Here is a 27480-nt window from a genome sequence, read left to right as displayed (position 1 = left end):
TATAATATCAAACTGTAACATACCTGGCCATTTCAGTCAATCCCAGTTTCCCATCGTTGTTTGAATCAAACATTCTAAGCTAAAATATAAAAAAGCTCATTGTAAACATTGCACAGGCCTAGTAATGAGCACAACAGACAAAAGAAAATACAGTCAACAGTATGGTGTTTGAGAAAACCAGTTGATCCAAGCAAAAGGATTCATGTGGTTTCAGTTAAACACAGCTTATGTTTGTGCTATAGATGTTACCACAACCTATGAAGAATCCTTTAGAACAGGGGTATCAAATGTTGGTCCTTGAGGGCCACAATCCAGTTGGGTTTTCAGGATTTCCCTTTTGAATATGCATGACATCTATTAGCATACAATGAAAGCAGTGCATGCAAATAGATCTAATGCATATTCATTGGGGAAATCCTGAACCCTCAACTGGATTGCGGCTCTTGAGGACTGACATTTGACACCCCAACCGTTGGCATGGAACACCTTCCTAGCTGGGTTACCACTCTCTCCTGAATACCAGCACCATGAGATGTGTCAAGTTTATATATGAGATTAAGACAACTGGCTCATGAATTCTGAAATTACTTTTGGTGCTGTGAAGAACTGGAATTGAAAAATAGACTGAATTTGAAGTCAGGTTCATCTGGCTGTCTTCTCCCTTCTATTTTCCTAGTGACTGGCATTTGGCAAGAGACTTGGCTCAGAAATGTTGCTGACCCGTGCACTATGGTCACGAAAACTAAAGGGATGTGAAACGTGTTTGCATTAACTGTAAAACTGTAAAGGGTAAAGTAATAAAAATAACCACATAGACAGGAAATACTAAGATAACAGCCAACTGAGACAAAACCTTCTTAATCAGGCAAGCCAAAAGCTGGCTTCTCCAAAGCAGTCCCTCTGACATCAGTGCTTTCTTTTTTCTTTTTTCTTTTTTTTAAAATTCTTTATTGATTTTTAATCAAAAACAGTGTCATACAAATGAAAGAACAAATTGGTGTTAAGAAAGTGGTTAAATGAGAAGAGGATGCAGCTGGAAAGGTGTTATGGATTCCTTGGAGTGAATAGACATGACTGAGATTTTGCATAGGTACTATATATCTTAAAGGAAGAAATACTGGAAATTATTGGTTTACAGTGAAGCGAACCAATGACTGAAGAAGATTAAACTAGTAAACTTTAAAGAGATGTTTCTAGGTTTCGATGATTTAACATGAAAGAAATTTGGATTGAGGAATTGGTAAAAACTCATTAAAGATGGAATACTGGAAATTGAAGTGCTTTCTTAGCATTGTAAGAAATGGAGCCAGCTCTTAGTTTACCCAGTTTAAGTTTAGCTGTCCAGTATATTTTTTCTTACACTAATTGAAACTAGAGCGACCCAGTATTTCTTTGTTGGTTATGTTGCTTAGTTTGGCTGAATGTTTCCCCTACATAAATTTTTGACTCAAAAGGAGAACTCAAAAGTTTCTTCCAGTTTACTTCCCCAGTTTTTAATGGTTTGACTAGCCTGTGAGCTTCACACAATGTTTGTATCTTTTTAATAATTTTGCATGAGACATTCTATGCAAACTCTAAGGCCCTGATTCTATAAATCGCCTACCGATAGGTGCCTAATTTAAAAAAAAAAATTTAAAAAAATTGATTAATTGGTGCTGATAAGTGCCATTAAAAATTGAATTAAAAAAAATAAATCCGCTGGTAGGCACCTAACTTGGTAAATGCCATGCAGTAGGCATCTACACCGAGGTGCATACATGAAAACTAGGCACGGTTAGGGGCAGAGTTTGGGCATAGATTGAGTTAGGCACCGGTATATTAGGCCAGAAAACCCTGGCTTAATATCCCAGCACCTAATGTTATGACACCTACTGATACTTAAGTTGATTTAGGTGCTGCTAGTTGTTATTCTACAAATGGTACCTAACTTTGATTGACATGCGGTAGGTGCTACTTTGCTAGGCGCCTACCAAGATAGGTGACAATTTCAGAATCCTGCCCTAAATGCCACAGGTTGTATGTCCTGGGATTATTTTTGAACTGTTTAATTTGTGAAATCTTTCTAGTGATTTTTCTATTTTTGGCCTACTGATAACAGTCATGTGTCCCATATATGGTAATTTGGTGTAGGATGGGTTGGAGTAGGCATCAATGAGAACTCCACTAATTGGAACATGAGAACATTACTGGCCAGACTTTACAGTAGATATCCTGCAAACAATGGGATGGCTGGTAGGCTGGAGTGAGCTTGGACGGCAACTCCAGCAGTTGGAACCTAGGACTTCAGTCTATGGCACAGAAATATCAAAGAAGAGACAAGTTAATCTAATCATGTATTTTTTAATGGGTATAACTTATGGGCAGACTGGATGGGCAATTCACTGCCGTCACTTACTATGTTACTATGATGAGTACCTCATCTGTATCCTGTGTATCTCAATAAAATCAAATGTTTGGGGGATGCCTGATAGTTCTATGATTATGGTATGGTCTGTCAAGAGCATACCTAGCTGTACACTGCCTTGGGTGAATCTCTTCATAAAAGCAGTTAATAAAGACCAATCAATCAAGATTTAAGCAAGCCCTGAGGTAAAACAGGGCTCAGCTTTCACTCTAAGGTGCACAGGAGGCTGCTGTCTATTTTCTTTCCTCTGGTACAACAATATTGATGTTTAAACCACGAGGGTCAAGATCCCTATAGAACTTGTCTGCCCCCTTGTGGTTGAAACTGCTGATGGTGGGAACATAGATGACAGATTCCCAAACATTTTAGAGAGTTCATTGTGCAAATCTTAGGAGCATTTGCTTAGCACTGCTTTGAAGTGCTGATTTTTTAAACAAAGTTTTCACCCATCCTATTTCCGGTTTTCCTTAAGAGGAGGCCTGATCCAACTTTCTCTCTAAGGTGTTTGGGAATCATCCACTCATGTTCTTACCATGGAAGGTGGTGTAGCAATATTGTGGTTTCAACAGCAAGGGCCAGGAAAGTTCTGTGGGATTTCCAGGCTTGCTTGTCTTCCTCCCCACCCCATGGTAGCACACGCCAGAAGAATGATACATTTTTTTTAAAAGTTCTGATAGAATAGAAGCAACCACAAGGTTGTCTTTGGCAGGTTGTGATGGTAAAATCAACTAAAATCTGTCTCTGGCTGGCTGGCTGCAATAACTGTAAAAACAAAAAATTCCTAATGAGAATTCCTAATGGGAATTTGTTTATGAATTGTATTTAATCCTTTCTTTTTTTTCCCTCCTCTTTATCTCATGTATTGTTTTGTTAAAATTGTACCAATTGTCTGGTTCAAGTAATGTGACTTTTTCTTTTTACCCTGATTTTATAGCTATGTGTAAATCACATTGGATTTGGATTTTGCGATTAAATCAAATTTTTTAATAAACTTGAACTTGAAACTTGAAACACAGATGCTCCCCTACAGTAAGATTTGCAGGCTTGGAGGCTTGGAGGGTATCTAGCAAGCTCACTGGTTAGAGCATCTATTTAGATCAGGTTGTGATGGTGAGATCAAACTATTAACAGCCTTTTTGAGAGGCTGTAATATCTAGAAGATCCAGTAGAGACACATGCACTCATCTAGCCGAGTCTGTCTGACCAACTACATAGGGGAGCTAGGAGTTTTGAAGGGTTCACCAAACAAAGTACAGGGGTTATGGTGAGCTGTGTATCTGGCAGATTTAATGTGAAGTTCACAGCAGTGGCCCCTAGGGTGCCCCACTGTTCTCCTGGCATGTCTATATGGCCAGCCCATTAAAAATGCTAGCCCCCCCTACAAGCAAATGGCTTGTTTTAGACATTTTTTTTAAATTCGAAGATTTTATTGATTTTAATATACAATAAGTACAAAAAAAAAAGAAGAAATGTTAATGAGGCAAGATACAGATACATTGTACGTATAGGACATTTTTTTATAATGGGGGAAAAAAATTTCAATGTTTAGCTGGACAAAAGATTTAGTTGGGTCATTTATGAAGAAAAAAATGTGAAAAGATAGATGTCTTGCGGGTTAAAAAACAACACATTTTCTCCACCCAATTTTTAAACATTTTTCTCAAAATGTCCAAAGTTGGACTTAGCCATCCTATTGAAAATGCCCCTTTACTTCTATATGAATAAAAAAAAGGGCCATATTCAAAATATTTATGGAGGTAAAATTGGCTTTTTCTCACATAAATGTATTTAGTTGAAACCATTTATAGACAAAATCATTCAGAGTGGTAATTATGTAGTACTCAGTTCATTTAGCCATTCTTTTTTATTATTATTAATTTATTCAAATTTTCAATTTTACAAGCATAAATCTTGACAATGAAAATAGAATTACAATAAAATAAAGTAAAAGAAATTCTTGTCCATCCAGGAAAAAGGAATTATTTCTAATGAAATTCTAATTAAACCTTATTAATAAAAGAAAACATGGGACAATTAGAGGCAAGATGTAGAAATAACAGGGAAATAAAGAAAATTATACAAGAAAAACTTGTTTTATATTGGCGGATAGCACTTTAACTATCTATGGGCTCTTTTTACGAAGGTGAGCTAGCGGTTTTAGCGCACGCACCGGATAAGCATGCGCTATAGTGCGCGCTAGCCGAAAATCTACTGCCTACTCAAAAAGAGGCGGTAGCGGCTAGCGCGTGTAGCAATTTAGCGTGCATTAAGGCCCTAGCCTGGCTTTGTAAAAGGAGCCCTGTATTTTCCACTTCGTTCACATTTGAAGGTGTGGAAACTGGTATTGGAACTAGAGGTTTCCCTGATTCCAAAAAATTTTGTAAATGTACAGGGTCAAAGAATGCAAAAGTTTTCTCATCTATTTTAACAATACATTTGCATGGAAATTGCACAAAAAAGTCCCTTTAAGGTCCATCACCAGAGGTTTTAGAGCTAAAAGAGCCTTCCTCCTCTGTTGAGTGGACCTTCAAAAGTCAGGAAAAATCATGTTAGAATTACCCAGAAATTTTGCATCCTTAAACCTAAAATACAATCTTCTTCTGGTTTTAATTACTGTACGTGTAAAGTTAAGAGTTGCTTTATATATTCCACTGAATTTCACTCTCTGCTGGTTTTAAGTGCATAATTAAGCGGTACACATATCACATTTCTATATGCCAGTAACTTCTTCGCCGCACAAGTGTCTCTATTTCCTGGGTTAAAAATAAACTCTTTATCTATGATTTATATAATGTATATTTTATATCATCCTAATGTTTTATGTTTGCATTTGATTATTTATTAACTCTGGCCATACTTTCGGTTTGCATTAGGGATATGTTTTAATTTTTAATTTTTATTATAATTATGTATATTTATGCATATTCATTTATGCTTATGAGTTATAGATGTCCTTTTTTATTATATATATTTTCTATATCTGCAAAAATAACCTACTTAGGGCTCCTTTTATTAAGGTGCGCTAGCGTTTTTAGCGCGTGCTAAAGATTAGCGCATGCTAACCACACGCTTAATGAAAAATACTAACGCAAGCTCTATGGAGGCGTTAGTGTTTAGCACATGCGGTATTGTAGCATGCGCTTAGCGTGTAAAAGGAGTAAAAGGAGCCCTTAGTTTTCAAAGCTTAATAAACAAATAGTTCGGTATAATGTTTAAGCTTCTACAATGAAATGAATCATATCTAAGAAGAATCTGAATGCTGGTTAACAAGCTTTATTACCATATGCTATTACCAGAGGCAAAACCATACCAGCTAGGGACATTTATGGAGTCAGACTGGAATGATCGCTTACAGCATTTCAGCTCTAATTACACAACAACATTTACCAGTGATTGGTTTTCTGTTCAAAAGATAAATAGCACAGAATATGTTGGATAACAAACCTTACCATTGTTTGTGTATATTCCTCTAATTTGGAGTCATCGTAAGACTTTTTTGCTTTCTGTAGCAAATCTTTCAGAAAATTCTGTTAAAATATTAAGCAGAATATCAGATACCATATAGCTAAAGAGAGAAATTATTTCAATTAATTAGCGAGCTTACTTTTCAAGCATTGCTGATATTTGTTTCCCCTTATATTATGAAATGAAACATTTCTACCAGCCAGTTATAAGAACTGCCATACTTGATCCAATCAAAACTGAACTTAATCTAATGTCCTAGCTCTACCAGGTCAGAAGCTGTGGGTAAGTGGCAGGGCATGTGTAGCATATTATATACCCTGTCACGGTTTCTAATGTCCTTGAGTGTTATTTTTAACAGCCTATGATTGACAACCTTGCATAAATCTGTCTAATCCATTTTTAAACTTTGTTATTCTATGTATCTTACAATGTCACTTGTCTATGAGTTTCCCAGGTTAACTGCATTATGATATGCACCCATTCTTCTGTTTGTTTTAATTCAAGAAAGAAATCCAGGCAATATCTGTTAGTACGAAAAGACTGCTCAATGTCACCCATTAATGTAGAAATTTTAAAAAGTAACATTTTGTCCATTATTTTTTGAATTCCATGTTCTAATAACATTAATCCTCGTGGCATCAAGTTCTATTGACAGATATTGTCCTAAGGACAGATTTTGAATGAGATTATCATTTCTGTTTCTCAAGCCAAAACAGATTAGATATATGGCAAATGTAATAGACTGAACCCTCAGTGGCAGGACAAGTGTAGCTTACTCACTAGAATGCAGAGTTGCCAAACAGTGAGAGCTCCTGAAATTTCTTGTATCAAATATAACCTTCCCCATACTCAGTATGTGCCCCTGAGGATAGAAATCTAGGAGCCTCCCTATCATCATCTTCTCTATGGTATAGAACTTTGAGAATATTTAATGCTGCTAGTTCCATTAAACATGGTATAGTTTTACATCAGTGTATCGCAAACTGTGTGCCATAAACATAGAAACATAGAAACATAGAAATAGACGGCAGATAAGGGCCACGGCCCATCAAGTCTGCCCACCGCAATGACCCTTCCCCACCTAACTCAGTGAATAGATCCCACGTATCTATCCCATTTGGCCTTAAAATCAGGCACGCTGCTGGCCTCAGTGACCTGAAGTGGAAGATTATTCCAGCGGTCAACCACTCTCTCAGTGAAAAAGAATTTCCTGGTGTCACTGTGCAGTTTCCCTCCCCTGATTTTCCACGGGTGCCCCCTGGTTGCCGTGGGACCCATGAGAAGGAAGATATCTTCTTCCACTTCGATGCGACCCGTGAGATACTTGAACGTCTCTATCATGTCTCCCCTCTCTCTGCGTTCCTCGAGTGAGTAGAGCTGTAACTTATCCAGCCTTTCCTCGTAAGGGAGATCCTTGAGCCCAGCGATCATCCGGGTTGCCATTCTCTGCACCGACTCTAGTCTCAGCACATCTTTTCGGTAATGCGGCCTCCAAAATTGCACACAGTACTCCAGGTGTGGTCTCACCATGGATCTATACAATGGCATAATGACTTCAGGCTTACGGCTGACGAAACTCCTGCGTATGCAACCTATGATTTGCCTTGCTTTGGAGGAAGCTTGCTCCACTTGATTGGCAGCCTTCATGTCCTCACTGACGATCACCCCTAGGTCACGCTCTGCATTAGTTCTTGTTAGGATCTCGCCATTTAGGGTGTAAGTCTTGCATGGATTATGGCTGCCCAGGTGCATGACTTTGCATTTTTTGGCATTGAAGCTGAGTTGCCAGGACCTAGACCAGCGCTCCAGTAGTAGTAGGTCGTGCATCATGTTGTCGGGCATTGAGTTTTTGTCTGTTGTACTCTTGGCCACTACATTGCTTAGTTTGGCGTCATCAGCGAATAATGTTATTTTACCTCGGAGACCTTCTGCCAAGTCTCTTATGTAGATGTTGAACAGGATCGGGCCCAGGACGGAGCCCTGTGGCACTCCACTGATCACCTCCGTCGTTTCGGAGGGGGTGCCATTCACCATTACCCTCTGAAGCCTACCCTCAAGCCAGTTCCCAATCCATTTTGTCAGCGTGTCGCCCAATCCTATAGAACTGATTTTGCTCAGCAACCTGCGGTGTGGTACGCTATCGAATGCTTTGCTGAAGTCCAGGTATACGATGTCCAGGGACTCCCCAACATCCAGCTTTCTCGTCACCCAGTCAAAGAAGCCGATCAGGTTGGATTGGCAGGATCTCCCCTTAGTAAATCCATGTTGACGGGGATCACGTAGATTCTCCTCGTTCATGATCGTATCCAATTGGCATTTGATTAGAGTTTCCATTAGTTTGCTCACTATTGATGTGAGACTCACCGGTCTGTAGTTTGCTGTTTCCATCTTGGAGCCTTTCTTATGAAGTGGAATGACGTTAGCCATTTTCCAGTCCAACGGGACGTCACCTGTACTAAGGGAGAGATTGAAGAGTGCGGATAGCGGTTCCGCCAAGACATCACCCAACTCCCTGAGCACCCTGGGGTGTAGGTTGTCAGGCCCCATTGCCTTGTTAACCTTGAGATTTGACAGCTCGCAGTAGACACTGCTGGGCGTAAACTCAAAATTACTAAATGGATCAGCTGAGTCAACCCTTGTCTGCAGCTGAGGACCAAGTCCCGGCGCCTCGCGGGTGAAGACTGAGCAGAAGTATTCATTTAACAGTTGGGCTTTCTCCGAGTCCGTTTCTGCATAGTCTCCCCCTGGTTTCCTGAGGCGTACTATCCCACCTGAGTTCTTGTTCCTGTCACTGATATACCTGAAAAAGGATTTATCTCCTCTCTTTATGTTCCTTGCTAAAGACTCCTCCATGCGGAATTTGGCCTCCCTAACTGCTGTTTTGACTGTTTTTGACTTGGTCAGATAGATTTCCCTGGAGTCCTGTTTCCCTGATTGTTTGTAAGAGATGAATGCTTTTTTCTTCTCCTTGATGAGGTCCGAGATCTCCGTAGAGAACCATTGTGGCTTATTGTTCCTACTCCGTTTACTTACCGATTTAACATAGCGGTTTGTTGCTTCCTGTATGGTGGCTTTTATAGTTGACCACATTTCTTCCACGTTATCGGTTTCTGTTTGGCTTTGTAGCACCTGGTGAACGAAGTCTCCCATTTCTTTGAAGTTTGTGTCCTTGAATTTAAGGACCTTGGTTAGTGTGGTAGATTTAGTGAAACCTTTTCTGAGATTGAACCATACCATGTTGTGGTCGCTGGAGGCCAATGTGTCGCCCACCGAGACCTCTGTGACACTTTCTCCATTGGTAAGTATCAGGTCTAGGATTGCCTGATCCCTTGTTGGTTCCAACACTAGTTGCCTTAGTCTTGCTCCTTTCAAGGAATTTAATAGCCTCCTGCTGCTGCATGAAGCAGAGGAAAGCGTGACCCAATCCACATCAGGCATGTTGAAGTCACCTAACAATACTGTGTCCCCACGCAAGGTGATATTCTCTATATCTCCGATTAATTCCATATCTTGGTCATCCTGTTGTCTTGGAGGTCTGTATACTACGCCAAGATACAAGCATTTGTCCTTCCCTCTGGCCAAATTTACCCAAAGGGATTCTCCAGTGTACCGTACATCTGTGATTCTGGTGACTTTAATGTCATCTTTAGTATATAATGCTACACCTCCTCCCATTTTGCCCTCCCTGTCCCGGCGAAGCAAGTTGTAACCCGGTATGACCATGTCCCACCTGTGGGAGTCTGTGAGCCAGGTCTCAGATATCGCCACCACATCCAAGTCGGCATTTATCATTTCTGTTTCCAGTTCCAGTATGCTACCTGAGATTTCAAGTGAGCCGCAAAATGTCAAGGAGGAGGAGGAGGAGGAAATGCCTCTTCGATGTGCCTACAGGACATGCTTCTTTGATGCGATGATGTCACATAGGCACGTGATATCATGTCTACATCCGTGCACTTCCGGATCCCCTCAAGCTGTGGCTGCTGGTTTAGTGTGCTGTGGCTTGCAAAGTTTGTGAGACACTCTTTTACATATTGCAGGGGAATACAAGCAACTGGAAAAACCCAAATATAGGAGTACAACAGGGATCAGCAATATCACCCATGCTGTTCAACATCTTTCTCCAGCCACTGGGGAAATAGATCAGAAAACTACATCTACACAGTCGACGTCCAACTGATCATCCCGCTGAAGAAATGGGACTTGAAGACTAAACTGAAGATCAATAAAGGCCTAGCAAAAATTTTCAGATGGTTCCAAACAAACGGCCTAGCCAACAAGGAAAAAACAGAACTACGTCTAATCAACAAATGGTGAGAAAACAACTCAAGGTACCAACTAACTCTGAATGGCAACACCATAAGAACATAAGCAATGCCTCTGCTGGGTCAGACCAGAGGTCCATCGCGCCCACCAGTCTGCTCACGCGACGGCCCATCCGGTCCAGGTCCTGTATAGTAGTTCCCTATCTATGCCCTTCAATCCTCTTTTCCTTCAGAAAATCATTCAATCCCTTCGTAAACCCCAATACCGTACTCTGTCCTATCACACCCTCTGGATCCAGGTGTCCACCACCCTTTGGGTGAAGAAGAACTTCCTAGAATTGGTTCTGAATCTGTCCCCTCTTAATTTTTCCGAATGCCCTCTCATTCTTGTAGTTTTCAAAAGTTTGAAGAATCTGTCCCTCTCCACTTTCTCTATGATCTTGTAAGGCTCTATCATGTCCCCTCTAAGCCTCCATTTCTCCAGGGAGAAGAGCCCCAGTCTCTCTAATCTTTCAGCATATGAAAGATTTTCCATACCCTTTATCAGTCATGTCGCTCTCCTCTGCACCCTCTCGAGTATCGCCATATCCTCCTTTAGGTACGGCGACCAGTATTGGACGCAGTACTCCAGATGTGGGCGCCCCATCACCCGATACAATGGCAGGATAACATCCTTTGTTCTGGTTGTTATACCTTTCTTGATAATACCTAGCATTCTGTTAGCCTTCTTCGAGGCCGCTGCGCACTGTGCCGATGGTTTCATTATTTTATCAACCAGTACCCCCCAAGTCCTTCTCTAGGCTACTTTCACCAGCCCTCCCACTGTACAGCTGTACATTGGGTTTCTGTTTCCTACATGCAAGACTTTACATTTCTCTACATTAAAATTAATCTGCCATTTTTTTGCCCACTCTCCCAGTTTGTTCAGGTCCCTATGTAGATCTTCACAGTCCTTTGTAGTCCTAACCCCACTAAAAAGTTTTGTGTCATCTGCAAATTATATAACCTCGCACTTCGTCCCTGTTTCTAGGTCATTGATAAATACATTGAACAACAGTGGCCCAAGTACCAACCACTGCGATATACCACTCGTGACCCTTCTCCAGTCCGAGTAGTGTCCCTTCACTCCTACCCTTTGCTTCCTACCCGCCAACCAATTTTTGATCCAACTATGTACATCTCCTTCCACCCCATGGTTCTTCAGTTTCCGTAGTAGGCATTCATGGGATACCTTATCAAAGGCTTTTTGGAAATCCAAGTATACGATGTCTATGGGGGCCCCTTCGTCCATTTGATTGTTAATTCCTTCGAAGAAGTGCAGTAAGTTCGTTAGGCATGATCTTCCCTTGCAGAAGCCATGTTGGCTTGTTTTCATCAGTTTATTCCTTTCTAGATGCTTGTCAATGCTGTCTTTTATCAGCGCTTCCGCCATCTTCCCTGGAACCGAAGTCAAACTTACCGGTCTGTAGTTCCCCGGGTCACCTCTCGATCCTTTTTTAAAGATGGGCGTAACATTTGCTATCTTCCAGTCCTCTGGGATCACGCCTGTTTTCAGGGATAGATTACAAACCTGCTGTAGAAGTTCCACTATTTCCTCCTTTAGTTCTTTCAGTACCCTAGGGTGGATTTCGTCCAGGCCTGGAGATTTGTCAGTTTTTAATCTATCTATCTGCTTGAGTTACGTCTTCGAGGCTTACCACTATGGATGTTAATTTTTCTGCTTGATCTCCTTTGAAGATTTTTTCAGGTTCCAGCCCGTTGGATGTGTCCTCTCTTGTAAATACTTACGAAAAGAACATATTTTGTCTATCCGCCACTTCTTTTTCCTCCTTCACCACTCCCTTCCTATCTCCTTCATCCAGCAGTCCCACCTCCTCCCTTGCTGGCTGCTTCCCATGGAGGACGTGAGAAACCTAGGAGTTTGACTGAACCCAAACCTAAACATGACAATGCAAATCCAATGCATTGTGAAAAACGCCTATGGCAAACTCTACTGGGTTAGAGGACTCAAACCCTACCTAAGACATCAAGTGATGTCCAATGTAATAATATTCCTAATACTCTCACTCTTTGACTACTGCAGTTCAATCCTGCTAGGCGTTCTAAAGTAGATGATCGGGCAGATCCAAACAGTACAAAATACAGCAGCAAGATTCCTGCAGATGAGTGCCACCCTGCTACTGAAGGAGTTACACTAGCTCCCATCGACAGCAGGGTAAAATTAAAAATCATGTTGCTGTCACACAAAATCATTCATATCTCAGAACTACAATACTTAGCAACCAGACTACACAACCATACACCAACATGTGCCCTGCGATCGAGCCAGGAATACTTACTGAAAATACCTTCCTTCAGAGACATCAAATACAAAAGTGTCAGGACAAGAATGTTCACAGTGATGGCTCCAATGTGGTGGAGCTGCCTTCCAAAGGAATTAAAACTAGAAAAGGACACCAGGAAGTTCAAGAAAGGAATAAAGACCATTCTTTTCACAGGCCACTTTAACAAATAAGTCAGGGGAGAGCAGAAATGAGGAGGAAACAATGGCCTAAACCCCTCTTGGAACACAAGAGGAGGTACACAGGAAATTTCACAAAAAGTAGAGTATTTGATATAAACATAGATAGAAATATAGAGGGGCAAAATAAAAAATACGTTTAAGTCCATTTTGGGCCTAAGTCGCTAGTCACCCAAAGTCAGCAGAGTCTAAAGTCCATTTTCAAAAAATATGTCCAAAATATATTTTTTTTTAAAATTGTCTAACTGTACGTACAGCCGTTTGATCGTCCAGACCGCTAAGTCATCTATCTTTATACCCCATTCTCGTCCAAAACTTCGTCCAAGTCAAAAATGCCTAGAACATGATCTTTCAGACATGGGAGGGGCTAGCAAAGTCATGGACTGGCCTCCCAAACATGGCAACAGAGTAGTGGGGCACCTTACATGGCACTGCTGCGAACTTCACAAAAAGGCTGCCACATAAAATTCTCACAATTCCCTTATAGGTCATGGTGAGTCCCCAAACACCCCAAAACCTACTAGACTCACCTGTCTACCACCCCAATAGCCCTTATGGGTGCAGGTGGCACCTATATGGCAGTACAATGTGTTATGGGAGGTTTTGGGGGTGCACATGTTTTACCATGAATGCAGTGGTTAGAGTGGCTTATGGGCCTGGGTCCTCCTCTCTATGGTTCACTAGCCCACCCTTCAGACTACTTAATCCACCTCTGAGCAGCTCTAATAGGCTTTCCTATACCAGGTGCTGATGTTCTGGAGGCAGGTATGTATGTTTTTATTCCAATTTTATGGTGTTGGGGGGGGGATCAGTGATCACTGGGGGAGTATGTGGGAGTCTATACTTTGTGTCTGCAGTGGTTATCTAGTCACTTTGGATACCTTCTGAGCACTTAGACCTGTTTTTACATCGCCTAAGTCACAACATACAAGTTCCGTCTTGGCAGTCTCGTTAAACTTTCGGTTATACTTGCAGTATGACTAAGTCTAGGTCAGCCCATGTCCCGCCCAAATCCTGCCCTTACCACTCCTCCTAAAATGCCCCTTTCAGCTCTGGGTGTACTGCAGCACTGAAAAGGCCTAAATTGCTTTTAGATACCCATTTTGATTAGCGGCACTTGGACGACTTGTCTTTTTGATTGTCCAAGTGCCGATTTAGGCGGGATTTTAGACATATTTCTATTTCAATTATGAGCTCCATAATGTATATACATACAATAAATGTAGTATGATCTAAATAAGTAGGATAAATATTTGTGGCTCTGTGCAGCGCTATGTGCGTCTGGTAGCACTATAGAAATAATTAATAGTAGTAGTAGTAGATATAGGGTAAGACAAGTTAATTTAATCATGTATTTTAATGGGTATAACTAATTTGCAGACTGGATGGACCGTTCAGGTCTTTATCTGCCGTCATTTACTATGTGACTATATAGAAATCAAAAAAACACATATACAGTAGAGTGAAGATAGTGAATAAATACTGAACAATCATAGGATATACAAACGCACCACAGCAAAACCAATCAATAGAATACTTCAGAAGCCCAAGTATGGATAACCACTGCAGAAACTCTGTACTAAAGCATATTTATCGAAGCTCCTATATTTCAAAACCATCACTGAAGCTCGTGTATCGTATCATCATTATAAAAGCTTATACTGTAAATACATCATTACTGAAGCTCATGAATTGCAACAACATTATAAAAGCTCATAAATTGTTCCTCATGTATAGTAACACCACTACAGAAACTCATGTATCATAACACCATCATAGAGGTTCATGTAAACTGCTCTGAATAGACTACCCAGTCATAAGAAGCAGTATAGTAGCTCTCAATAAACAATAAACATTCTCTGCTGAAACCTGTCCACCTTGATAGGCCCTGCTGGTAGTGAAACTTCAGACGGCAAAGCTTTCAGCGTCTCAGATACGTGCAAGCCCCAGTGATATGACAAGACCATGTACCATGACTAGAGAAAGGCACTACCCAGTGCTTTATGTTAACATGCATTAATGTGTGTTATTTACTGTAGATCCCATTTTTTTAATGGGACCTATTTACTACTAATGAGTAAAGTACACACTTGAGTAAATGTATCCTTCAGAAAGAGAAAGTGGGAACTAATCAGTATACCATATTAACATTGGGGCAAATATTCAGCAAGTAGTGGTGAGCATTTAGCCCAACCCCTGTCAGCATTATTCCTGGATATTCAATGCATGGTCATATTATATTACATTACATTACATTAGAGATTTCTATTCTGCCATTACCTTGCGGTTCAAGGCGGATTACAAAAGAGTTATAAACTGTGGGTTACAGTGGAAGATCATTGGTCATTTCTGGAGAAGGTAGAGAGTTGATCAGGTGGTATCTGTGTGAAGGGAAGAAAGTGGGGGGAAGGAAGGTATTTGTGATGTTGTCTGTTTCAGGGCTTTGTTGAAGAGTATATCTTGGCTTTGGTATTTAATATCTGGTTTACGCTGAGCCAGCTAATAAATGGCCAGTTAAGTCGATACTCAGAACTTCAGTGGCCATGAGTTGCCACATAAAGACAGGATTGTGTTTTATACAGGCCAATTTATGCGGTAGCCCTAGCTGGTTAAGTGCTGAAAATGAGTAGATAGTCCCGAACAAGAGATTTAACCAGTCAGTGGCCGTTTCTGGCCCATTAAATCATTTTGAATATTAACCAGGTTATACCTAAGCAGCTCTTACCTATACCAGCTTTAATATTTTTTAGGGCCATACGACTGGATTTTCTGGTATTAAAATAATAAGGTATGCAACAGTTTCAATGAAAATTCAAAATTACCAAGTTTTCCTTGACATTGCTGTACACCTTGGCCCTGACTCCATAACAGTGCATAACTTCTAGGTGCCATTTAGCACGGTTGTCAATCGACTGCTGATGTCATTTATAGAATCGCACCTAGCAGAGTCCAACTCGACTTAGGCAGGTAGGCGTCATAGTGTTAGGCACTGGTATATTAGGCCAGGGTTTTCCTGGCCTAATTTACCTGCGCCTAAAACAAACGCTTACTGATGCCTAAATCATATCATGCCTATGCTCAGCCCCCTGACCGTACCCACTTTTCAGGAAGGTACAAGTAAGCACCAGAAGGTGTGGGCAGGCACCTCAATGTAGGCACTGGTAGGAGCCTCACTGAGTTTTGCATGGATCTCATAATTAATCATTTTTTAAAATTTTATATTAGCTTTTAAAGGCATGGTCAATTACCGTGCCACTTAAAGCAAGGAAACAATTTTGAGTTTCATGCGCCTAGCCTAGGCACCGTTTACAGAATCAGGGCCATTATTATTCTAATACTAGAAAATTTAGCATTTAACTCACCAGCGGCAATCTTTTCTGTCACCCGTTTTTGAGCACCATCTATAGAAGCTGGCCCTATGCATCAACATAAATATTCAATTAACATGTCTCTACTACTAAAGGACTCATAGTGTGAAAAAATACATAGAGACAATTAACATGTCTCTATGTCTCGGGAGCAGTGCAGAAGGCACTCAGGGTGTGGGAGCGTGCTCCACCCCTTCCCCTCGACTTTGCACCGTCGGGTTTCGCTTGATCTGTTAACTTCTACTCTCCACCTCCCGACTTGGACCGGGAGCAGCGGCAGAGGCAGAGCGGGAGCAGTGCAGAAGCCACTCAGGGTGTGGGAGCGTGCTCCACCCCTCCCCCTCAACTTTGCACCATCGGGTTTTGCTCAATTGCTACTCTCAACCACAGCTTTCATTCCCAACTGTTACGCCCAACCACAGTTTTAACTCCCAACATATACTCACACACCAGCAAGGCTCTCTATAGCATCTACACTAAAGTAATTCTTACTCCTACCCATCCAGGTATAACACAAGAAGAACAACTTTCTCACAGCCAACTAGTCGTCCCCACTACCCGCCCCCCCACCTCTCCAAAATGAAGCTAATCCCACAAACACACACCCTGGCCACCCTACTGATAATCCTCCTCATTACCAGTTGGAAAGCAGTAGCAAACAACTTACCAGCACCACCCACATGCTCCACTGCAAACAAAATCCAACACCACAACAGGAGAACCCCAATAGTTAGAAGCTCAAACCACCAAACCAGCGCTCAACATCCCATCACCCTAGCCTGGAGAAGAAGACCACCTCCCAAGACCAAACCTCAGCCTCCTCGTAAAACACTCATCTACTCTGAAACAACTCACAATTTCCAAACAGATATCACCACCCTAACATGTGCCTACTTAAACATCAGAGCCTTAGGACCTAAAACAGAACACATAAAAAACTGGATAAAAACCGAAAACCTAGACTGCCTTTTCCTCTTAGAAACCTGATTAACCTCAGATGCAGATCCTAGAATAACAGAAGTTTGCCCTCAGGGATACAAAATAACAGTGACCTGCAGAGAGAAAAAAAGAGGAGAAGGACTAGCAATCTTAATCAAGGACTCCCTAACCCTAAATATACTCGAAAAAACATCCACCCCACAAATGGACTTCCTTGCCTGCCATCTCTCAAGTACCACTCTAAAAAACTCACTAAACTGCATGCTCTGCTACATAACACCAGGAAACTGGACCACAGTAAGACCTGAATTTGAAAACTTCATATACCAAAACTCATTAACAGCAGAATACAACCTCATCCTAGGAGACCTAAACATACACCTTGAAGACCAAGCATCCAAACCAGCAGAAAACTGTCTATCATTTCTCAATGCCTTATCCTTCCAAATCCTAAACCCACAAACCACGCATGAAAAAGGACACCAACTTGACATCGCAGCCTTCATGATCCATCAACCATCCTCCCCAGAAATTCAAACACCTAATGGAACCTGGTCCCCATCCCTCTGGTCAGCCCCCTACACATACACATTCAACATCAACTGGACCAAGAACGAAACCATACCTAAACCCAAAAAAATAACTTATACCTCACGCAAACACATCGACCCCCCTAAATTCTGGACAAAAATAGATGAAACAATCCAGGACTGTGACCCCAAGGACTTCATCTCACAGTGGAACAATCTGACTACCAACATCCTTGATGAACTAGCCCCACTACAAACCAAAACTAGAATCAGCAGAAGATCAGGTCAATGGTTTGGCAATGAACTACTCCTACTTAAAAGACAATGCAGACGACTAGAAAGAAAATGGAGAAAAACTAATCTAGATCATTCGAAAACCGCCTGGAAAAAAACTAACAAACAATACAAAATACTACTAAAGGACAAGAGAAAAACACAGTACACTAATCTAATAGGCACAGAAACCCAAGATACCAAAAAACTATTCCAAATATTAAAAGACCTAACAGACACCAAATCCTACATGACCACTAACAATACCCCACCCCCCTCAGCCACCCTCTTAGCAGAACATTTCAAGAACAAAATTACAAATGCCAGAGCCACCCTCAATTGTACCCCATCCCACCTAAAACAAACTCACAATTCTTCCCACAGATAAAGAATCAACTGCAGCTGACAGAACATGGTCTCAATTCCCCAACATAAAATGGTCTAAATTCAATAAACTCTACAAAAAGTACAGCCACGCATCCTGTGACCTTAACCACTGCCCATCATATCTCCTTACAACCTCCAGCACAAAATTCCGTACTCTACTTCTGCAATGGATATAAACCATGCTCACTGACGGCCTTTTCCCAACTGACCTCAGCAAAATCATTATCACCCCAATCCAAAAAGATCCAAAAGGACTAACAGACCAACCATCCAACTACAGACCCATTGCCTCAATATCTCTATATGTCAAACTGACAGAAGGACTAGTAGCCAAACACCTCACCAACTATCTAGATGACCATAATATACTTCACCCCACGCAATCTGGCTTCAGATCCAATTTCAACACAGAGATATTACTAGGCTCCCTCATTGACAAAGCCAGACAACACCTCAGCACAGGAAAAAAAATGCTTCTCATACAACTAGACCTTACCGCAGCATTTGACCTGATAGACCATAATATCCTACTTCAAATTTTGGATGCAATAGGCATCTCAGATAAAGTATACTCTTGGTTTGAAGGCTTCCTAAAATCCAGAACATACAGAGTAAAATCAGATAAAGAAAAATCTGAACCTTGGTCCAACCTTTGCGGCGTACCACAAGGATCCACGCTATCCCCTACTCTCTTCAACCTATACACTGCATCTCTCGGAACATACCTAGATAATCTAGGCATCACCACCTACAGTTATGCAGATGACATTACCATTCTCATACCTTTTGATCAACCAAAGACCGCCATGACAAACACACTACACCGAACACTAGAAACAGTAGCAATCTGGATGAAAGATCACAAACTGAAACTCAACACAGACAAAACTAAATTCATCCTCCTCGAAAATGAAAAGCCCCAACCATAACCAATATAGAAATTAACACAATCATCTATCCCATTCAAACTACCATAAAACTACTAGGAATGACTATAGATCGATGCTGCACCATTCAACCGCAAATAAATAAAACGTTACAGAAATCCTTCGCAGTGTTGAGAAACCTAAGACAAGTCAGGAAATTCTTCGAAAAAACACAATTCCAGCTTATAGTACAATCCCTAATCCTAAATCTACTAGATTACTGCAACATCCTCTACCTCCCCTGCCCTGCTACAATGACTAAACAACTACAAACAATCCAAAATACAGCTCTGAGACTCATCTACACTCATTGAGAAAACACGACCATATTACAGAAGCATACATCAACTCACATTGGCTACCAATCCAAGAAAGAATACTATTTAAATTCTACTGTATGTTATTTAAAGCCTTAAACGGAGACAGCCCAACCTACCTGAACAACCACCTCATCCAAACCACCTCAATCAGACATAGAAAAACAGACACCCCATTCACACATCCCTCGATCAAAGTAAAATGGAAAAAACTATACGATGGCCTCCTGGCCACTCAAGCAGCTAAACTAGATAACCAAATCTCCAATCTTCTGATAACAACACCAGACTATAAGATGTTCAGAAAAGAAATAAAAACTATACTCTTCAAGAAATTCCTGAAACAGCCATAACTTCAGAAAAGAAATAAAAACTACATTCTTCAAGAAATTCCTGAAACAGCCCTAACTTCAAACTTACCGTCCTTCCCCCCTCCCTCTTCCCACCACACAGAAACTACATAACCTACTCTTTACCTCTCCAGAAAGGACAAATGTTCTTCCATTGTAACCCTCCATTTTTTATTTCTTTTGTAATCCGCCTTGAATCGCAAGGTAGTGGCGGAATAGAAATCTCTAATGTAATGTAATGTATATACCGTTTGCGCTAGGAGCTCACAAATGGTTTACAATAACCAAAGTTCATGCAATAACAGAACTAAAGGGCAGATTTTGCAAATGGCGCCACTTCTAAAAATGGCACTGTTCACGTGTCAATCATGCTACGGCGTCATTTTCAGAATCGCTGTTCCTATTAAAAAGTAATCACCGGTAATGTAGGCCAGGGTTTTAAAAGCCTACATTAACAGAACCTACCTTTGATAGAGAATCATGCCTAACGGTGCCTAAGATAATTTCCAACCCAAACCATGGCTACTTTGATCTTTGGTGCTGCTAGGAACCTTTGTAGATGTGGTTTGGGTGCCTCTTTTGTAGGTGCCTATGTGCATTCTATGAGCACTAGAGCATTTACCTCGTCGGCCCGCAGTAGAAACCTCCAACGCTGTTTAGTAAAAGCCAGCGATAGTTGTATAAACACTGACCAAACTCAACAGGTGAATCATTTGTGAATAGCCTTCTAATGAAGAGTCTAACTATGAACCATGACTATGAACATTGGATCGTAAAGGAATTAATTAGCCTTGTAGTATTGGGTTCAAAGTTGGACAAGAAAAATTCTTCCTGCCAACCCAAAGAGAGGTTTTTTTTCAGTATTTAATTTCAATTTATGGATAAACTTATTCACTGAGATATTTTTGTGAATATAATATCCATAAGTTGAAATGCTTCAGTTACAGAAGTCTGCACAAGAAAAATAATTTGGACATTTTCAGCATAAATGAAAAATGTGAGTCCTTTGGGGCAGTTTCTATAAATAGGCATCCCGATTGTAGGCAGCAGTAGGCTAAACTAAACTAAACTAAACCTTAGGTTTGTATACCGCACCATCTCCGCAATCGTAGAGCTCGGCACAGTTTACAGGAGTTGAGATAGAAAGGAACTCCAATGGAGGGTTAAAGGATTAAGTGTAAAGAAGATTTAGATGGGTGTAAGATACCGGAGAGGGAGGAAGTGTTACATTTTTGAGAATAGCCAAGTTTTCAGATGTTTACGGAAAAGTTGGAGGGAGCTTGAGTTTCGGAGAGGGGAGGGGAGGTTATTCCAGAGCTCAGTGATTCTAAAAGGGAGGGATGTCCCTAGTTTTCCTGCATGGGATATACCTTTTATAGAACGGAAGGATAGTTTTAATATTTGGGAGGATCTGGTGGAATTAGGAATTGAGGAATTTCAAGATAATGGAATAACGGGAGGAAGGATGCCGTGAAGGATCTTGAAAGTTAGGCAGGCACATTTAAAGTGAACCCTGGAGATTACCGGGAGCCAGTGAAGCTTGGACAGGAGTGGTGAGACATGGTCGAATTTACTTTTTAGCAGCCAGCCAATCGAGATGCCTGTTTTAAAAGAAACCCAGAGGCAGGCTGCCTACATTGTAGGCGTTTGTTGCAGTTGAGGGAGACATAGAGGGATACTTAAGCTTGCCCAAAGCTGAGTGTGGTTTCACCTGGAAGTGGTCTTGGATGAGCTTAAGCGGCCCTAGGCATCCCCCTAGGGCTGCAACAAATGCCTGAAATGTACGCCAGCAAAATGATGGCCTACATTTCAAATAGATATGGCCACTGATCTGATCATGGTAAGGGAATCCCCCTGCCACGATCAGCTGAGTGGCTGCGGTAGGGAACCCTCCCCCCAAAGTACGCCGGCAGGAGGGATGCCCACTTCCTCCTGCCACCAAACACACAAACTCCTCCTGAAGTAGCTGGGCAGGATAGATGCCCACTCTCTCCTGTCCCTAAATCACTCCTGAAGCAGCCGGGCAGGAGGGAAACTCATTCCTTTCTGCCCCCAAACCCCTTCCGAAGCAGCCAGGAAGGAGGGATGCCCACGCCATTCTGCTATCCCCCCGGAACATCAGACTCCTCAAACCTGCAGACCTCCTTATCATACCCCCAAACCGGTAGACTCCCTGGCACCTGAAACCTGAAATGTAGGCCACCCTTCAGAACTTCCCAAACCCCCACCAACTAGTGCCACACCCCCTCCAGACCCCCCAAACCTGTAGATACCCCAGCACCCATAAGCCCTCCCACATCCCCTGTACTTAAACATAGAAACATAGAAATAGACGGCAGATAAGGGCCCACGGCCCATCTAGTCTGCCCACCCTAATGTCCCTTCCCTACCTTTGCCCTGTGAATAGATCCCATGTGCCGATCCCATTTGGCCTTAAAATCAGGCACGCTGCTGGCCTCAATCACCTGTAGTGGAAGACTATTCCAGCGATCAACCACTCTTTCAGTGAAAAAGAATTTCCTGGTGTCACCTCGTAGTTTCCCGCCCCTGATTTTCAACGGATGCCCTCTTGTCCAGCTGGAGGGATGTTTGCCACTTCAAAATGGTGGGTTTTAGGCCCCTCCCCAGTGCATCCCAGAATGCATCAGGAAGAGGAAGGCCCATGAGAGGATCCTTTAGCTAATTGGAGTCTTAAGTCATTCCCACTTCCTCCCAGGATTTACTGGGAAGGAAGCCTAAGACTCTGATTGGCCCCATGGGAGGGGCTTTAGGCATCTAAACCAATCAGGACCTTAGGCCCCTACCCGATGCATCCCAGAATGCACTAGGAAGGGGAAGGCCCACTATTTTGGAGTGACGGGCCTGCTGGTCAGAGAATGTGAACATCCCTCCGGCCAGACTTTCTTCTGGAAAGGTATGGGTGTATGTGTGGGGACTTATGGGTATCGGGAGGGGGTGTTCTACAGATTTGAGGGGATATGGAGGGGGGTGTCACTGGTTGGTTGGCAGGTTGGGAAGTTCCAGGTGGTGGCGGCAGAAGGGAGTGGGCATCCCTCCTGCTCTGCTGCTTCAGGAGGGGTTCGGTGGTTCAGGGGCAGGAGGGAGTAGGCATCTCTCCTGCCAATTTCAGTGAAACTTGTGGGGAGTCCCGCAACCCCTAAGCTGATCACAGCAGGAGGATTTCCATGCCACGATCAGCTGATGGCAAGGGATCCCTCATTCATGCAGGTGCGATTCTCTAACTGGCGCCTGTGATATGGGTGCCAGTTAGAGAATCACGGCAGTTAGACAGGTTAGGTGTTTGTCCGTAAGGGCAGATGCCATTCTGTATTGGACATTAGTCTGCGATTCTCAGCCGCTTCATAGGCGGCGGCTGAGACCGGTGTCCTACACAGAATTTTCCCCTAATTGTCTAAGTTAATTAAACAGTACAGGAAATAGTGAACATCCCTATGTGGTGTCTCCACATGAACAAAACCAACTATTCAAAACAGATCCAGATTTAGAAACTGTATAATTGTGATGTTTCAAAAAAATCCAAAGAACCAACATAACATATACCATGTTATTCCAAAAGATTCCAGTCTTAATAGAAGCAGCTTATGACCAATTAAGTCAAATACTGCAGATAGGTCTAACTGTATTAAGAATATTATTACACAATAAAGATTTTAATTCAGTGACTAATGCTAATAAACAGGTTTCGATGCTATAAGATTTCCTAAAACCATCTTGCATAATATCCAAAAAAGAGAGCTTATCCAAATAATCTTGTTGTAGCACAGTGACACATAATTCAGCAATTTTAGCCAAAAATTATATAATTGTCACAGGTCTATAATTGTATTTGTTGCATTTCCAAGATGCCTTGAGCTCAAGCTTTTGCAATGCAATGTGGCCACTTGACTAGAGCCAGTCAACAAGTATCTCATTCTTCTCAGCTTCAAAAATCAGAGAGTTGTGCAGAAGTGCACAGACATGATCCTCAAGGTACACAAACAGGAGATTCACAGTGATTATTCATGAAGCATACAGTATATACATACATTAGCTTAATTACTTGAAAAACCAGATCTGTTGATGACCCTTGAGGACCTCTGCTCCCATAGATGCTTGTATTGCAAATCATCCATTTTTGAGTACTGTTCAAATTTTTAAATTTGAACAGATGTCTAGAATATTCATATTTTATATCCTGAAGTTTCTTCCTTGCTCCTTTTAGGCCAGTTCAATTAAAATCAAACTCTTTTGGGCTAGTGCCATGAACCTTCATTCTAAATGTATGTTTCATTCATTCTTACATAATTTCTCGAACTGCTTTCAATATAAAATAAGTCAAAGCAGCTTATAAACTACAATATTAAAGGATAAAAAGAACACTAAAATTAAAACAGGAAAAAAATCACTCACACATATAAGATATCACAAAACAGCAAATCGTTCTGCTCTAACTTAGGTGAGATTCCTACTCCCTGTGAAACAATGTCCAAAGGTCTAAGTTCCAAAGGCCTGCTTAGCAGAGTTTTAAACCCTTTTTTTAAAGGTAAGATTGTTCAGCCCTTAGTGTAATAGGAAGATTGTTCTATAAATAAGGGGGCTGGATGAAAAATGCACTTTGCCTATTATGTATGTGGGGTTTTATGCTCAGTTTTATATCCCTTCCAAGTTAATTCAGCCCAGGCATTACAGCAACAGTTCGCTGCTAAAGACTTCTGTGGACCCTGGTCTTGATGCTACATGTCCTGATTAATGGATAGTTGGAACTCCATGGGCTGTGAACATTCCTGCTTTTACAGCATTCCTGGTTGGCTTCCACATGGCAGAACATAGCTACTGAGCTATCAGGTTATGCCAGGTTTACTTATTTTGCCAGGCATTTTAATGATGATGATATTTGGGTTTCCAGAGTTGGGAGGCTTCTACAAACAGCCTGATTCTATAAACGATGCCTAACTGCACCTAAATTGTAGGTGCCAGTTGGTGCAGTTGTCAATCAACCGCTAGGTGCCTCTTGGAGAATCATGCTTACTGGCACCTAGGTATGCCTAGGCATCCAGTATATTAGGCCAGGGTTTTTCTGGCCTAATTTCCCGGTATCTAACACAGATGGTTAGCAACACCTAAGTCAACCACACCTATTCTCTGCCCCTAACTACGCCTACTTTTCAGGCAGGCGTTATTAGGCACCGGTAGGCGCTTTGACTTAAGTATTGCTAGGCGTCTCTTCAAGTTCCTCATGGAATTCTTAATTGATTTTTAAAATTTTTTTAAAATTAACTTCAATGGGGTGGTCAATTACCATTCCAATGAAGCCAATTTAGGTTGCACGTGGATTTCAGTTAGGCATCGCTACGTGCCCCCCAATTAAGATGTCTAGTGGTACCTAACCTAGGCATCATTTATAGAATCAGTTGCTTAGACTGTGGAAGTTGATTTTGCGTAAACTGTGGTGCATGATTTAGAGGGAAGCCACTGCTTGCCATGGATCGTTAGCATGGAATATTGCTACTCCTTGGGTTTTGGCTAGGTACTAGTGAGCTGGATTGGCTATCGTGAGAATGGGCTACTGGGCTTGATGGACCATTGGTCTGACCCAGTGGGGCTATTCTTATGTTCTTATGATTTAATATGACTATTTTGGACTTTTGTTTTATTAGTGTGTATTCTATTATGAATGTTTTATTGTGACCTGCTTAGATTATGTATAGATAATTGGGATTCAATGATTTAAATCAGTGTTTTTCAACCTTTTTACACCCGTGGACCGGCAGAAATAAAATAATTATTTTGTGGACCGGCAAACTACTAGGACTAAAATTTTAAAACCCTATTTCTGCCCCATCTCCGTGAGCTTGGTCACCTCAGTAACTATAGAAAAATAGACAAATATAGTGCAAAATATAGACAGCAGATATAAATTCTCAAAACTGACACGTTTTGATCACTAAATTGAAAATAAAATCATTTTTCCTACCTTTGCTGTCTAGTGATTTCATGAGTCTCTGGTTGCGTTTCCTTCTGTTTGTGTATCCTTTCTTTCATTTCTTTCTTTCTGCTCTCAGGCCCAAGAATTGTCCCTTTCTATTCCCTCCCTCTTTCCTTCCTATGTCCTTAGTGCCCCTTCCTGTCTTTAGTGCCCCCAGTGCCTCCTTCCCATGTCCTTAGTGCCCCCAGTGCCTCATTACCATGTCCTTAGTGCCCCTTCCTGTCTTTAGTGCCCCCAGTGCCTCCTTCCCATGTCTTTAGTGCCCCCAGTGCCTCCTTCCCATGTTCTTAGTGCCCCTTCCTGTCTTTAGTGCCCCAGTGTCTCCTTCCCATGTCCTTAGTGCCCCTTCCTGTCTTTAGTGCCCCCAGTGCCTCCTTCCCATGTCTTTAGTGCCCCCAGTGCCTCCTTCCCATGTTCTTAGTGCCCCTTCCTGTCTTTAGTGTCCCCAGTGCCTCTTTCCTATCTCTTTAGTGCCCCCAGTGTCTCCTTCCTATGTCCCTCTCATTGCCTTCCACACTTTGTCCCACCCCCACCCCTGAAGCCAGTCTGCCTGCCTGTCTACCTCTCTCCCTCCCTGCCGCACAAAAAAAAAAAAAAATAAAAAAAATTCTGACGTCGGAGAGGACGTTCTTGCCCAGCCAGGCAGTGATTGGCTGGCCCAGAACGTCCTCTCCGACGTCAGAATTGACATCGGAAAGAAGACTTCCTGTCGGGTTTAGCAGCAGCAGCAGGGCGGTAAGAGCAGGGGAAAGGAAGGAGGGAGGCTTTTTTTTTTTTTTGCACGACAGGTAGGAACAGGAAATGATCCTGAAGCTGTGTGTGGGGACAATGAGACAGGAGGTCTGAAAACGGTCACCTTAATCTTGCCGGCCTTGTGCGGATCGGCAGAAATTTCCTGTGGACCGGCACCGGTCTGCAGACCGGCAGTTGAAGAACAGTGATATAAATAACCTATCCCCTCCCTATAGCATTTTAAACTTAATACATTATGGACTCTTTTTACTAAGCTGCGCTAGCGGTTTTAGCGCATGCTTAGCACGCGCTACACATTAATGCCTCCATAGAGCTGGCGTTAGTATTTTCCATGTAATGCGGGGGTTAGCGTGCGCTAATCTTCAGCATGCGCTAAAAACGCTAGCGCTCCTTAGTAAAAGGAGCCCTATATGTAAACTAACTTCGGAAGTGTTTTTTTAGATAATTGGGATTTACATGTGATAAACAAATTAAAAAAAATATATAGATATAGCATTGACACAAAACATGTTGTACTACTCTATAGTTTTTAAATTCTCTAAAAAATTGTTGAACAATTTTTTTTTTTTTTGTTCAAAAAAGTTTTATTGGTTTTAAGAAAAACATATATCACTATAGTGGAATTATTGATTAATTGGAAAAATCATCTATGCACATAACAATTGAACATGAAACTTTGGTATTAAAAATAAGTAGAGGCACCTTGTGAATGTCTATAATATAACCTTGAAACGTTTAGTAGCATATATTTTGTAATTTGGAGATAGCTTGATATGCTGCAGTCTTTTTATGGGTATTATTGGTTCATATACTTTTATAATGTATGTAATGGTGTTTCTTCCAACCATTTTCTGAAAAGTCATAATAAAAATTATTGAACTATGAAACTATTTTCTCCTCTGTTATGTCAAAATAAATTCCTCTGAATATACAAACTTTTCTTCTTCATTGCAAAATGCTCTACCACCTTAGCGATTTATGCTATAATTTCATCTACTC

The 27480-nt window shown here is 41.6% G+C and overlaps 1 protein-coding gene across 2 annotated transcripts in view; it reads right to left on the bottom strand.

The window, feature by feature from the left end:
- Window positions 1–27480, bottom strand: part of CALB1 (calbindin 1) — an 89192-nt gene that overhangs the window by 20059 nt on the left and 41653 nt on the right. For both annotated transcript variants that reach the window (XM_033933921.1, XM_033933922.1), the window contains exons 6-7: window positions 5854–5931; window positions 24–79 (exon numbers count right to left, since the gene is read on the bottom strand). In XM_033933921.1, the coding sequence (XP_033789812.1) occupies window positions 24–79; window positions 5854–5931 (134 nt within the window). The remainder of the gene's footprint in view (window positions 1–23; window positions 80–5853; window positions 5932–27480) is intronic.

Source organism: Geotrypetes seraphini, chromosome 2, assembly GCF_902459505.1.
Source record: "Geotrypetes seraphini chromosome 2, aGeoSer1.1, whole genome shotgun sequence".
Lineage (NCBI taxonomy): Eukaryota > Metazoa > Chordata > Amphibia > Gymnophiona > Dermophiidae > Geotrypetes > Geotrypetes seraphini.
The sequence above is the reverse complement of the archived record's forward strand: the minus strand, read 5'-3'. Positions and strand labels throughout refer to the sequence as shown.